Here is a 13,896-nt window from a genome sequence, read left to right on the forward strand (position 1 = left end):
ACAATAAAGCTGTCCTCCCATTTCCCAGCAGCTTTGGGTTGCAGTGCTACAACACAATGGGCCTTTTTAGGAGTTGAAGCAGAGCATAAGAATTAGAAAGTAGCTACTGTAATAAGCTAATAACTTGAAAGCCTTAATAGCTGTTGATTTATTTAGCATAGCTAGCAAGTTTTATTACAAAGTGATGCTTCAAAGAAGGACTTAATATAGTCTAGAGATGAGATATAATAGTCTTTTTGTTCCATTTCTGAGGTGGTGTTTGAAAAAGGCAATCTTCAGTGTATAGTGACTATCTGAAAGGCTTTGAAACTTAAAAAACTAGTCGGAACTAGAAATGCTTACACACTTTTGTGTAAGCTTTGATAGTATCGGGAACCAGTTATAAAGCCCAGGCAGTTTTACTTCTGGAAGTTATAGTGGTCTTCATTTGTTCCACCAGAGTATCATTTAAACCAACTTTTCTTAAGTCGATATGAATATAGAATCATAGAATGATTAGGTTGGAAGCGACCTTTAGAGATCATCTAGTCCAAACCCCCTGCAGTGAACAGGGACATCTTTAACAAGATCAGGTTGCTCAGAGCCCCGTCCTACCTGACCTTGGATGTTTCCAGGGGTGGGGTGGCTACCACCTCTCTGGAATTTATAAATGTGTAAAATAAAGCATTTTAGGGAGGACATCCAACTGTCACTGTTTTTTTAGTTTTCACTGAACAACTGATAAACACAGAACCCTCATGTACACCACAAGGGTTTGATGAAAAAATTATAGGTTTAGAGACCACCTTTGGGATTTCTATTAGTGAGGGGGTTATTGAGTAGCAATTTTGCAACTAACGTATCTGTGAATGGGGAAAAGGAAGGGACGCACACACACACAAAAATACGGAGATGAGTCTGATAAGTAAAAGAATCTTTATTATTCTCAGCAGTGCTTTGTCCACCTACACCCTACTTGGTGGCCTCTCACTGTGAACAAAGACTATTACCTTAAGAAACAATCCTCTAACGTTTTCTTAAATATGCAAAAACATTAAATGCTCCCTGCCCTAGAGAGTGGTGTAGGTCCTTTCCAGTGGATGTTCTTAGGACGTAAGTGAATTTATGGGTAATTTACGTTCATATTCTTTTTGTCTACTGTTAACTGTGAGGCACAGAATATTAAAAGTTATCGGAGAGTAGAGGAAGAGCAAGCAGTCGTTTTATTCAGAGAAATATAAGATAAACACTGTCTAAACCGTTACCAGGATATTTGATGATATTTTATGCAGAAAAAGTTTGTAAAGCTAAGCTGTGTTTTAAACATACGTTTTCAAGAACCCAGTATTTTCAGTGATGATTGTGTCTCTCCCATGTGGTGTCAGATTTATCCAAATAAGCAGGTTGGCTATCTGTTATACTGCAGTTACAGCTTCAGATGAAAACAGGGAGATTTCAAACAGTCTAATGTATGTCACAGGTTCCTGCAGAACCAAGGTGCACTTCACGCTGCTCTGCCTATTTCCTACTACTTGAGATATATGCTTTAAGAGTAGTAGGCTTTAAGTGATAATTAAGATATATTGTCTGCTTCCGTCTGACTTCTGGAGACAGTGAAAATCACCTCCAGTTCTTCATTAAAAGGAAAGAATTGAGAGATACTTCCGAAGCGTGCACTTTAAGGGCATTGACTGTTAATTTGTGGGGTTTAGTTTTACAGATTAGGTTGCTGTTTAATTCTGATACGTTCAGAGTGTAAGACTATTAATGTCAAAATTTAAGATGTTCTCAAACTGCGTGAAAAGGTAGAGTGGTGAGGGGGGTTTTGCTTGTTTCTTAAAGAACCAGAGTTCAGTGTCAGGAGCGAAGTGTGGTATCATGTTGTATCTTGTGTACTGAATGCAAAGAACAACTTTTAATAGAAAAGGTAATATGAATCCATATCGAATAATTATGTTTCTTTTGTTATTTCATAGGGTTTTTGACTAACAAAGTAATTTAGAAGGTTAAATGATTTCTTCCTAACAAGGCAAGCAAGGGAAATGAATTATCCATTTATAAAATCAAAACACAGATTTAAATGAAGATGGTTGATAAAACTGCATGCACAGATGCTTCTTATTTATCATTTCAGTTAAAATGTAATTATATTCTCTAATTTGTTTATATTAGTGTAATTACTCTGCAGGAAAAAAATATCTTGCCAGGGTACAGAAGTTAGCACTTCTATTACAGCATTTGTGTGTGTACAAAAAGTGCACGGTCACGACTCTTTCATGGCAGGGTGCGTAGTTTTATCAATTTCACGCTGCAAAAGTTGTACACAGGAAAATCAGCCAAACTTTCCAGTCACTCAGGATCATAGATAATGATTGCTGTAGACATCAGTGTTCATCCAATATTAAGGTGGTTTGGGTTTTTTTTTTTGGCTGGGCAGCAAACTTGCAAAGAAGCGCAAGGATGCCATGGGGACCACCCGCCAGGAGATGACACACATGGTGAACGCGATGGATAGGAGTTACGCTGACCAGAGCACCCTGCATGCAGAGGATCCCCTTTCAATCACATTTATGGACTCTCATAACTTCAGCCCCAGATGTAAGTACAACAGTGACAGATACTCTGGAGTGTAGGTGAATACAGGAACATGGAACACAATTCTGCTTTTTAAGGAAAATTTTTTTAAGTGCCAGGGTTTTCTAGGAACACTGCTAAACTCAAAGGTTAAATAGGGATGTTCGTATGTTATCCTCACTGGTATGTGACCAGTTATTTAAATATTTACATGTACTGTCAGTATGCGTTGATATTTGTTCTAGGGAAAATATTACGCTTCTCGAATGTCTCATTTAAAATCTGAAATTGAGTTTTCTGTCATGAGGATATTTAATACCAACATGTTAAATATTACTGCATAACACCATGTCTGTAATGAATAATAACGTGAAGTCCAAGTTAATTTATTTCTTTTGGCAGTAAGGACGTTATAACAGAAGGAAACATCGACAATTTTCACTGCTGTTTGTGAAGTTTAGGAACACGCTTGTTAATATATCTGCAGAGTTGCACTATATTTGTATTCCCTTTTTGTAGACTTGCCAAACTGCCTGGTTTTGACAAAGTTTGGCGTCTGGGTTTCTGATCGTTAAGTGTCTGGGTTACAGCTACCACTGTCCATGCCTGCCTCCCAGCATCTGCACTATGCCTTGCACAGAAGCAAAATACTGCACAGACTCTGAATATCTCAAAACTAGTGTGTAAATTACTAAAGGGACACCGTTCTGCCATGGAGCTGGCAGGAGCCTGACCTTCTCAAGGCCACATGGACCTGTGGCTTGGCTTTAAGCATATCTGAGCAGTGTGAGCCAATTCTGAATTGCCATCTTTTGGGAATGGCGCTCCGTCTCCCTTCTCATGCCTCCCATGCTGCTTACCATGCTTGAGCAACATACAACCCTTAAGGCTCTTAAGCTTTTTCCTGATTGTTGTAAGGGAAATGGATTTTGGAGGAGGGTTTATTGCTCAGTTTATTGAATTTTATCAAAGTGGAGAGTGCTAACATTTTAAGTGTCTCATAACCAATTATAAATGGGAGTTCAGTATCAGCCTGTGAGTTCTTCTACACAGTTTTGGCTGGAACTGTTTGAAAATTCTCCAAAGTTTGATATCTTACTGGCATTGAAATTGCTGGAGGCAGGTTTGATTTGGACTAATTTATGGTGGATCCGAGGCAAAGTATCCATCAGGAACCTACAGTGAGCCGGGGCTGCCAGGCACTTGGGCAGACTTCCAGGTGCATTGACATGACGCCAAGAGCCCATGAACCCCAGCCACCACAGCTGTCCTGGCTGGTTGGCAAAGAAGTTTGGCATTGCTGTTTTCTAGCGTCCTAGCTATGCGATTTTTTGGGTGTTGGAGGATTCAGTTCTCCTGACCATTGTCTGTGCTGAGGCAAAGAACCTTCAAAGCTTCCAGGTTTTTTTGCTATGTGACAAACTTTTAGGCAGATTGCTTGAGAACTGGAGTTCAATTCTGTCACAGAGCAGTTGATATTTTAAATTTTTGTTCCAGATTGGAACAAAACCAAATTCTGGATCCGCCATTTCTGTCCAAAACAGCGCATTTGTTTTTGCATGGTTCTAGTTGCGATAGAATGATAAAATTCTATGAATTTTATTCATACATCTGCATCTGTGTAGCTGTGATTTTCCTGTGCTCATTAGGAGCAAGAACTCTGGCATTGCACGTTAAAAAATAGCTATTAACTGTGAATATGTATATAATTTTTTAAATTACCTGGAAGACTTTAAAGAAATAACATTTTATTTTGAGGTGAGTTATTCAAGTATTACATGAAAGGATGGGTTTAAAAGGAAAGGAGTTGGTTCTGTGAAAGTGAGCCTTTATTGTGAAGCAAAAGAACAATAGTCAAGGAGGAGCCTTTTCAAAAACTAAATTGCATGTAATGTCATCTTTATTTCATTTCAGTAAGAATCTCTTTGCCTTTATCATTACATTTCTGAAGTCCAAAATCTATGCCTTTCATTCCTCTTTTATTCAGGATGCTTTCTGGAACTCTCTATTCATTCTTTTCTTCTGTTGTAACAAAATTAATGTGGTTGAGTTATCACTCGGTTATACTCTGAAGTATATTTTTTTATTCTTAAAAATAGATAAATTGAGGGTAATGTGTTTCTTCATGAGCTTTGTTTTTCTACAGTGCCCAATGATCCACTTGTGCCGACAGCTGTGCTAGGTGAGGACCCTAGTCCTTCATTATCCATTCCTGCATGAGTTTTGTCTCCTTGCATGGCTGAACATTGGAACAGCTCGTTTCATGTAAAAGATAGCTATGCTGTGGTCAGAAAATAACTCTACACTCGGTTTATCAATTCAGAATTAAACTGCCACTGCTTTTAGAAAAAAAATTACTTTATGTTCTCATTAAGAAGTTATTCCTAGTCAGTGCCAACTGAAGAGTAAATGAGGAAATAGGTACATGCAAAATCTAAAACTCTTCTCCCCGGAGCATTCAAACTGAGTTCCAATGAACTGACATGTGAAACTAGAACTATGTATCTCTTAAGAGATACATAAAAATAAAATTCAGATTCATATTAGTATTATTTGGTACCCAAAGCTTGATTTTCTAAGTAAGTAATAAGAATGAAAAGTAGAAGAGGGAAGAACTTCCAAAATATCCAAGGACAACTTTGTCTATAGGTTCTGTACAAATATTCTTGTATGCCTGTATTAATTATATTTTTCAATTGACCTTAACTAGTAAGTTTTTCAACTTTGTATTTACTTTAAAAAGAAGAACAGATGTTGGGAGTGGCCAGGCTGCTTACTTCTATGTCGTATCTAACACTGAATGTACGTTTTAGTGTGTTTTTTTAAAAAAATACAGAGATAAAAGTATAATTTGTATCCAAGTTCTTGGTTTGATAAACACAGTGTGCAGTACTGAGTTTCAGTCAGTTGCTGAGGTTATTTTAGGATAAAATACAAATATCAGGAAGTAGACATGAACATAAACTGAGGTGGAAGATTAGATTTCTAGAGGTAAAGCTTAAAGGGACCTGGGGACAGTTTAATCCCTCCTGTGTTTTGACATAGGACATTATACCTACAGTATAGACTGTTTCTGACAATTGATTGTCTATTGTGTTTTTAAAATCTGTAGTGAAGGGAATTTTACTTTTGTAGTGGCATGTTCCAGTGCCTCGCTCCTCCCAAGTGAAAATGAAGTTCAGCTCCATATAGTATTATTTGGAACCCAAAGCTCAATTTTCTAACTGAGTATTAGTTACTACCTGCTGGTTGATTCTACTGAGTATTATTACTGCTCATTCCTAGTTTTTCCTAACTAGACTCATCTAGACTACATCCTCCTTGCTGTGAATTGAGCCATTTCCTTATGAGAGACTCAGAAAATATGGAGAACTGACACAATCCTGTTCTTTTAAAATAGTCTTTTACCCATTGAAAGGCTCATGTGTCCTCAATTCTCTCTCTTCTAGTTGAGCTAAACCCCATTCTTTCACTCATTGTCTTGTAGCTGATGTCTTCTAAACTTGTTATCATTCTTTTCCTCTGAACACTTCCCAACTCATAGGTCAGATTTTTAAATTGTGGTGCCCCAAATCAGGTACAGTTCTTCAAAGTCTCAATGCTAAGCTGAGTGGAATAGGTACCCCTATGCCCTACTTGTAGTGTTCCTGCTACCTGAACTGTATTTTGTCCTTTTTATTGCATTCATGCTGCTGACTTGTATGGAGTTACCTGCTAAAATCCCAGTTGTTATTACCCAGTCCATTAATCCATTTCGTAGTTATCTATTTGACTTCCCTTTCCTACACACAGTATGCCGCATTCACTGTTTAATTCACTTCGTTGATTGTCTCCCAAATAATCCAAGTTAACTTTGAAATCTGATCCTGTACTTGTGAAGTGCTTGCTGGTGCCTTACTGCTCAGTGCCCTCTGCTCATACTGTCAGGGTATCTTCTATTCCATTATGCAAGTTGTGGCTAAAAATATTGATAGAGAGTATACCCAGGAGGAACCTTTGCAGATCTTCATGTAAAGTGTCTTCTGAGACTGGCGGCAAATCACTATTTGTGAGTAGTCTTTGGTCTTTGTCAAGCTGGTGTATGCTCACCATGTGGGAGATTTATCAAGTCATATTCTGCCTGTTTCCTTCTGATAATGTTGCAAATGCCATTCTCTTGACTACAGTAGTGTCTTAGAAAGTTTATAACTATCAGAGCGGTTAGATGCTACACTTTGGGCTCAAGGAAACCTAACCAGGTGGTTTAAGAAGTTTATGAGGGGTAGTGAAGGAACAAAGGGGCAGACTCAGTAGTTCTAACTACTTCGCAAAATTAGATGAATGGACTTACGGAAAATAAGTCTTTTCCTGAAATTCTTCTAAGATCTTGTATCTTTTAGCTTTATTTCAGGCACTTACAAGCTACATAGGTACTATCTGGTAATGCTTGTCAAGCTATTCCTAATAGCTCATTTGGGCTATAAGCATATTTCAAGGGTCAATGTGTTGCCACTACATAGTGGCGGCAGACACCAGCGCGGGCAGCTGTGAACAGTGAGGACACGGGATTAATTGAAGAACGGTTTAATAGTTCCTGCCTGCATTTTCATCTACTGTTAATGGTATTTTGGGCATGATGCTCTCCTGGTATAAGCAAAGCAATGCTAGTTGGCAGAGGTAATATTTTTCTTTGCATGGACTGAAATAGTGGAGAGAAGTAGGCAAGCTTTTGCACACGCCATGTAGAAGCGGTTGGGTACCCGTCAGCTTGCTCCTTTGGAACGAGATCATTTGGCCTGCTCCATCTCCATGTAGCCCTTGCTTGGCCCAGCATCACAAAACAGTTTTCCTCTGTTTCATTTAGAGATGAGCAAAATTTTATGGGCTCTAAATTATAGAACATGTTATTTTATATGAAACTCTTCTTACTTTGTAGCAGTACTAGGTTTCTTTTTCTTCATGGATAGGTTATTAATGCTACCCTCCATTCTGTGTACATTAGCACTAAGTTAGTATGACAATTTTGCTTTTCTCAAGTCCCTATCATTACATTGATGGCATAATAATGTGGCCCTTATATTTTTAAAACAGCTTTCATTGTTACCTATTGTGAAGCTTTAACAACTTTTAATGTCATTTTCTTTTAGTCATTTTCTAATATAATCCTGAAATAAATTTCTTATGTTCTGTTCACTCATTGTTTTTTTGCTGCTTCAATGGGTTAAAGTGCCTATTACTGGTAAGTATACTGCAAGGAATGGGGAGAACTGCAAATCCTGAGGTGGTTTGAAATGTGTATGATTTAACATGGGGAACACTACAATGAAAAGTGACTGCTGCATGTCACTCACATTATTAGGCAGTTTAGTGAGCCATAAATGTACTGAAATTAGCAACTTGTGTGACAGTTCAAAGAATCATGTTTCTTACTAGGAGATCTCATTTCAGAAGGCATTAACAGGGTTTGCGTTTTCGTGGAATTGTAGAAAACCCAGCCCTTGGTGAGTTCATTTTTTCCCTAGTGTGTTTCACTTCCTAATCTAGATCCTTTGCAAGGAAAATGGTAAACTGATTTCAAAGAATTGTAGGAGGGGTTGGCTACCCACCTCTCATTTCGGTAGCTACTTTCCAAAAGGTTTCGGTTAGAATTCTTCTTCCTCTCTAAATTCATTTGAACTGCTGATTGCTAATTTAAAAAAAAAGATATTTCACAGACGGGATTGACTAAATGTGATCACTTTGCACAGCTTTGACTTTTGGTTTTGATAAGAGAATTGGTGTAACGTAGGGCATTAGAGGAGATTTCTTTGTTTGTACAGCACAAAACCTGCAGTGAAATCAGCACACTCAACAGTTTCATTTCTCTACTAAAAGACCTGAGTTAGAATGTCCACTCTGAAGTGCTGATTCATCTTCCCAAATGGAGGTAGTGTTGTGAACTGGTAGCGTAATTGCTTCTCTTTTTTTACTGGGGTCTCAATTTACTGTTGTTTGGCTTTAGACAAATGATGTGCTGATGCCACTAGAGAGTTATTCTAATTTATTGTTTAAGGTGTAGCTTTGCTGATACATGTTACCCATTAAAAAAGTTACTTTGGTTGATAGAGGCTGGAGTTTCCAAGTACATTAATGTCATAAAGTTTTGTAGCTTCAAATAAAATGCCCTTCAGACATCTTTATTGCGGGGTGAAAGATTGCAAACTTTTGTATGTGTTTGGAGTCAAAATTCCCTTATGTACTTCAGAGTATTTATGTGCTGGAGAGTGTGTGCTTTGCGTTCTCAGAAATTAGACATGTTTTTGAAGGAAGAGGTTGAAAGTAGGTGCTGATATGTATAGCAGCAGGTGTTATTGCCCCACAGGTACCTAATGCATTGATTTCTTGTAAATACAGATGAAAATCACAGCGCGACAGCAGAGTCCAGTCGGCTCCTGGATGTCCCTCGTTACCTCTGTGAAGGCACAGAATCCCCATACCAGACTGGGCAGCTGCACCCCGCTATCAGGGTGGCTGATCTGCTGCAGCATATTAACCTAATGAAGACCTCTGACAGCTATGGATTTAAAGAGGAGTATGAGGTGAGATCTTCAGTGGTGGGTTTTTGCTAGGAAAAGTCCATTTGAAAGGGTCAGCCTTTTGTTTGCATTGCATTGCAGAAGGATGCAGCTAAATGTCATGGGTTTCAGTGAAAGATAAAGATAAGCAGGCATAAGATTCCTGTATATGTAACGCAAAAGTGAAATAGTGAGTGGAATCCAGTGGTTTGAGCCATTAGAAGTGCCTGGAAAAAACACTATCTGTATCCTCTAGGACATAAGAAGACATGCCCTGCAGAATCTTTTTGGCATGTTGTAAGAAGTTGCCACCCTTTTGTCGCTGCTTCTTAGTTGAAATGCTGTAATTAGTTATGTGAGTTTTCCGAGCCAGTGCAGATCTCCTGGATTAGGTTAAAGTGAAGATTTAACCTGGCTGGTTTTGCGAGAAGCACCAACTGGAAGCACTCTCATGATTTGTTATAGCATTTCAGTAGGGCAGTACTGGGACTAAACTCCAGCTGAGAAGCAGTAAAGATGTGCAGAGGGTAGTAACTTCTTGAAGTTCTAATTAGACCTGCCTGAGCATGTCTACTTACAACTTTAACGTTAAAATGGAAGCAAAAAATTCTCAGCACTGGAGGTAGATGATGAGTACAGATTCATTTTGCCTCTGATCTCTGAATCTGTTGTGATTCTTTGGGATTAGAATATCAGGCAGGACACACAGTAAAGATGGGAATGGTACTGACAAGGTCGCGTGCAATACAGCTAGGTTTCAAATGAGTTTTCTCTAAGTAAGTAATCTCTTCTGACTCAGTTTTCAACCTTCTCTCCTTTCTGCAGCTGTCTCTACTGTAACATAAGAACTGGAATAAATAAATATGTGGTTTTTAAAAGAATATTATTCTCTCTTCCTCTCTTTTACTTAAATACGTTTCGTTATGCTCTGCCTAACTTCAGGGCTAAACCCAAGTCTCAACCACTGCTGGGGAGGAGGGTGGTCCCTGATGCCACATCAGGTGTTTTCCTACTTGTTGGTACTTCTATTACCATACATGACATCTTTGCCCTGGCTTGGGCTTCTGAGTGTGCATTAAATTTTTGTTTCCACGGCTACTGTGTACTTTCTGGAGGTAACTTACCCAGGTCAGGGTAAGAGAATAGCATAGTCCTGCAACAGCTGTAAAATATCTTCGGGCAATGAAGAAAAAGCCAAGGAGGAAAAAAAAAAAAAAGCTGCTTCTATCACTATTGAAAGAGCAGATCCTTAAGAAAAGTTCCAAAATGTCAAATAATTTTTCTAGTGGCTAGAGGGAGGGATATGAGGAAAAACAACATGAACAATAAACATATGCAGAGGAGGCTTCCTAATGGCTCTGTAGGAAAAAAAGCCATTTTACTAAGCACTATGAGGAAAGCAATGTAAGGCTGTAGTAAACAGGCTACGTATTTTGGTGTCTTGTAAGAAGGGTGATCGGCCTCCCTGTGTTTTCTCAGCTTACTGTTGTTCCTCCATAGCAGGGATGTACGAGGAAGTTTAGCCTTCCAACAATTCGAGGATTTGAAATCCCTCTGGAGTCCCTCAGTGAGCCACCCATTGACCCATAGCAGTCACAGACCTGTAGAGAGCCTATCTTCGTCTGTAGATATATTTCTATACCATGATGCCATCTGGGTGACCAGAGCGGACAAGCAAAGCTGAGCTTACTTAATAGTAGGGCAGTTCTTTTAAACTGTTACTTTTGGAGATAAATTAATGGTCAGAATGTTTTCTTTCGGAACATTTTTATTTATAGAGTTTCTTTGAGGGGCAGTCAGCTTCTTGGGATGTCGCTAAGAAGGATCAAAACAGAACAAAGAACCGCTATGGAAACATTATAGCATGTGAGTATCAGTGTGCTTGACTTGAGCAGTAGCCATCGTCGTGTGTTACTCGTGCCATGTTCTCTCTTTCTTTACAAGTCTCCGGTGGCATAGCTGCTTGACACCCCAAGCGGAGAAGGAGGACAGTGCCTTTTCCAGCACTTTTTTTTTGTTCGTCACAGTTCAACTTTCTTCCTCTTATAACTCAGGGTGAATTTCGCCTTTGCGTCTCTGTTGTGCAAGCAGTGGTAAGCGTATAACAGCGACAAGCTAGCGCTCATTTGGATGTTAATTTTGTGGCAGATTTCTACAGTTATAATTTTTTTCAGGTAAATCTGACAGCTTCAAAACTTTTCTGCTTTATGTGATTTATAGCTGATACACCCGAATAGCAGTTGTGTGAAACTGAGACGTGACTAAAATCGGAGGGTTCTGTCTCTTGTCTTTAGGCATAAAGTTTCAATAGTTTAGATTCATCCCCTGGGATAACGCAATTTGTTACTGCTTTACAAATGCGATCGAACATGCGGGAATGAAGCTATCGGAGAAGCCCCTGAACGGGTAGAGTTACCTCTTCATCAGTCCGAAGTGCATTGCTAACCATCGCTAACTTACATTTTTAAAGTCTCAATATGAACCTAAGCAGGCTGGGGTCAGAAGTAAGGAAACAGTAATCAGGATTTTCGGTTTTCTAGATTACCATCAGTGGAGCTGATTTTGAAAGGGACTTTGAGAAAGTAACCTGGTTTCTTTGTGTCTTTTTAACCGCATGTAACGGTGTGATACTTTTCAGCTACACTTAATGAAGTTTAGTGAAAGCATTTGAAGTAATTGGAGACCTCAGACTAAATGGTTCTTTGTAAATCTGTGTAAACACTTACGGCTTAAGGACTGCAAATTCTGAGGCACTTATGCCACCTGATTTGGGTTTTCTAGATGACTTACCATAATATCTTACTTAAAAATCACATTTCACAAAGGCACCATAACCACTTGGTTTTTACAGATGACCACTCCAGGGTGATTTTGCAACCTGTTGAAGATGATCCATCTTCAGATTACATTAATGCCAACTACATAGATGTGAGTGGATTGCGCAGCTTTCTCCCTCTCAATTTGCCAGCTTCTCTATGTGAAACTATTGCATGTTATGCCTACAAATATATTGAAAGCTTTCTTTTATTAAGAACAAAATGTACACTTTCCTTGTTCTACGTCCTAGTACTCACTGACATTGTTGTGCTTTCTTTCACATCTGACTTTGGTTTGGGCTGTAGATTTGGCTGTACAGGGATGTAAGTACCACTATATGTGAATAACAGCATCCTATTGTAAATATTTAATATAGATATTGTTATTAATTACTTTCCTATTCTATTTTTATCACTTGATAACTATGCATGCCTCATCTGTGTCATCTGTTCCTTTAAAAAATTTCCTTTTGTGTGAATATTTTTTTGTACCTGTTTTGAGAAGATAATTTAGCCTTTTAACATAGCTCTGAATATAGTTGGATATTATTAGATAACTCAGCTGATCCTGTCTGTTAAAGAGAATTTGCTGTTCACTTTTTTTTTTATGGTGATGAATTTGGCCACTAGCTTTTTTTTTCCCTTTCCCATTTATATGTGAGAAGCTGGATAGTATTCTGTACTGTAGTCGTCTGAAAACGTACCTGTGAAGTAGTTGTAATATGTTTGGCAGAAAGGGAGGGATAATGGTCTGGGGAGGGGCACGGTTTTTAACAGCAATTTAGACAAACAATATTTAGCTGACATTTGCCTTAAGGTGCTAATTTAGGTATTACAAAGTATATACACAAACATATATATATCTATATGTAAAAAATTATTTTAGCACAGTAGAAATTTCCTTGCTTCTGCAGAAAACTTCTAACGTTTGAAAATCCATGGTTTGATTAAGATACAAATTAAATTATAAATTTAAAAAGAAACCAAATACAAACAGGAAATTGGAACAAATTCTGCCAGGTGTTTTGATTAACAAAATACAGCTTTTATCCAATTAACAGCTTAGGAATAAAAATTTTGCTGTATTCAAAGTAATTCCAAAGTAATTTGAAAGATACTGGAATAGCTAGGACAAGTGTTTTTAAAATACATGGCTTTGGTTACTTTCCTTTATTATTGCACCTTACTAATTTTACCTGTCCACAGTTAGTTGATAAATTATTTAAGACCCTCTCAACTTCCCACTATATAAAGGTTTACCTCCAGGTATATCGCTGTCTTTTTATTTTGGTATTTTTACACAGCAGTCTCTGTGAAGTGTTAGCCTATGATATTTTGCCTGGGGCCTTAAACAAGAAAAGTCTCCCAGATTTGTAATGATTCCAGTTCCCCAAGGACATTGTTTCTCTTATTTAGGAGTAAATTGAATCTCATTATAACCAAACAGGAAAGCTACAAGTTAAAACTGACACTTTGAAATTTTAAAGTGACACTTTTACCTTCTTCTGGAAAGCATTACTGACTGTAAAACAGCGTAGCGTAGGTTCCACTTTCGTAATTTGAAGCTGGGGCTTGATATTAAGGACGCCAGGAGAATTTTTTTTGTCATTTGATGCAATCTTGGTCTCTTGTAAAGCCAAGAATAAGTTTTGTGAAAAACTCAGAAGTTTTTTCATAAACCCCAGAGAACGTGCCCTCACTGTAGACAGGGTAATGAAGCAGTCTGTGGAAAAGGGTATAAACTCCTTGGGTACACTGAAATCCTTTGCTTTAGTAGCATCTTGTGAATAGCAGGAATCCAAGGACTTGTGCTCCCCTGTCATGCAAGACTTGATTCAAGTGGCCTAACAAAACTGTATCCTAGAAAATAATTGGAGTTATTTCTTCAACATTTACACATTGTGGAATTCTGTATTGTCTTGTCCAGCAACACTAAAGTTTCCTTCCTCTTTGTAGCTAATGTTGCTGGCACTGGTCAAAATATATTCTGAATT

The 13,896-nt window shown here is 38.2% G+C and overlaps 1 protein-coding gene across 6 annotated transcripts in view; it reads left to right on the plus strand.

Annotated features, from left to right (window-relative positions):
• PTPRK (protein tyrosine phosphatase receptor type K) overlaps positions 1-13,896 on the plus strand; it is a 414,239-nt gene that overhangs the window by 380,988 nt on the left and 19,355 nt on the right. For 3 of the 6 annotated variants that reach the window (XM_064447319.1, XM_064447320.1, XM_064447324.1), the window contains exons 15-19: positions 2,417-2,577; positions 4,700-4,735; positions 8,926-9,110; positions 10,865-10,952; positions 11,938-12,014. In XM_064447319.1, coding sequence (XP_064303389.1) covers positions 2,417-2,577; positions 4,700-4,735; positions 8,926-9,110; positions 10,865-10,952; positions 11,938-12,014 — 547 coding nt within the window. Of the gene's footprint in view, positions 1-2,416; positions 2,578-4,699; positions 4,736-8,925; positions 9,111-9,911; positions 9,968-10,864; positions 10,953-11,937; positions 12,015-13,896 lie in introns of those variants that run through there. The other 3 variants (XM_064447321.1, XM_064447323.1, XM_064447325.1) reach the window with 2 other exon arrangements.

Source organism: Phalacrocorax carbo, chromosome 3, assembly GCF_963921805.1.
Source record: "Phalacrocorax carbo chromosome 3, bPhaCar2.1, whole genome shotgun sequence".
In the NCBI taxonomy this organism is placed as follows: domain Eukaryota; kingdom Metazoa; phylum Chordata; class Aves; order Suliformes; family Phalacrocoracidae; genus Phalacrocorax; species Phalacrocorax carbo.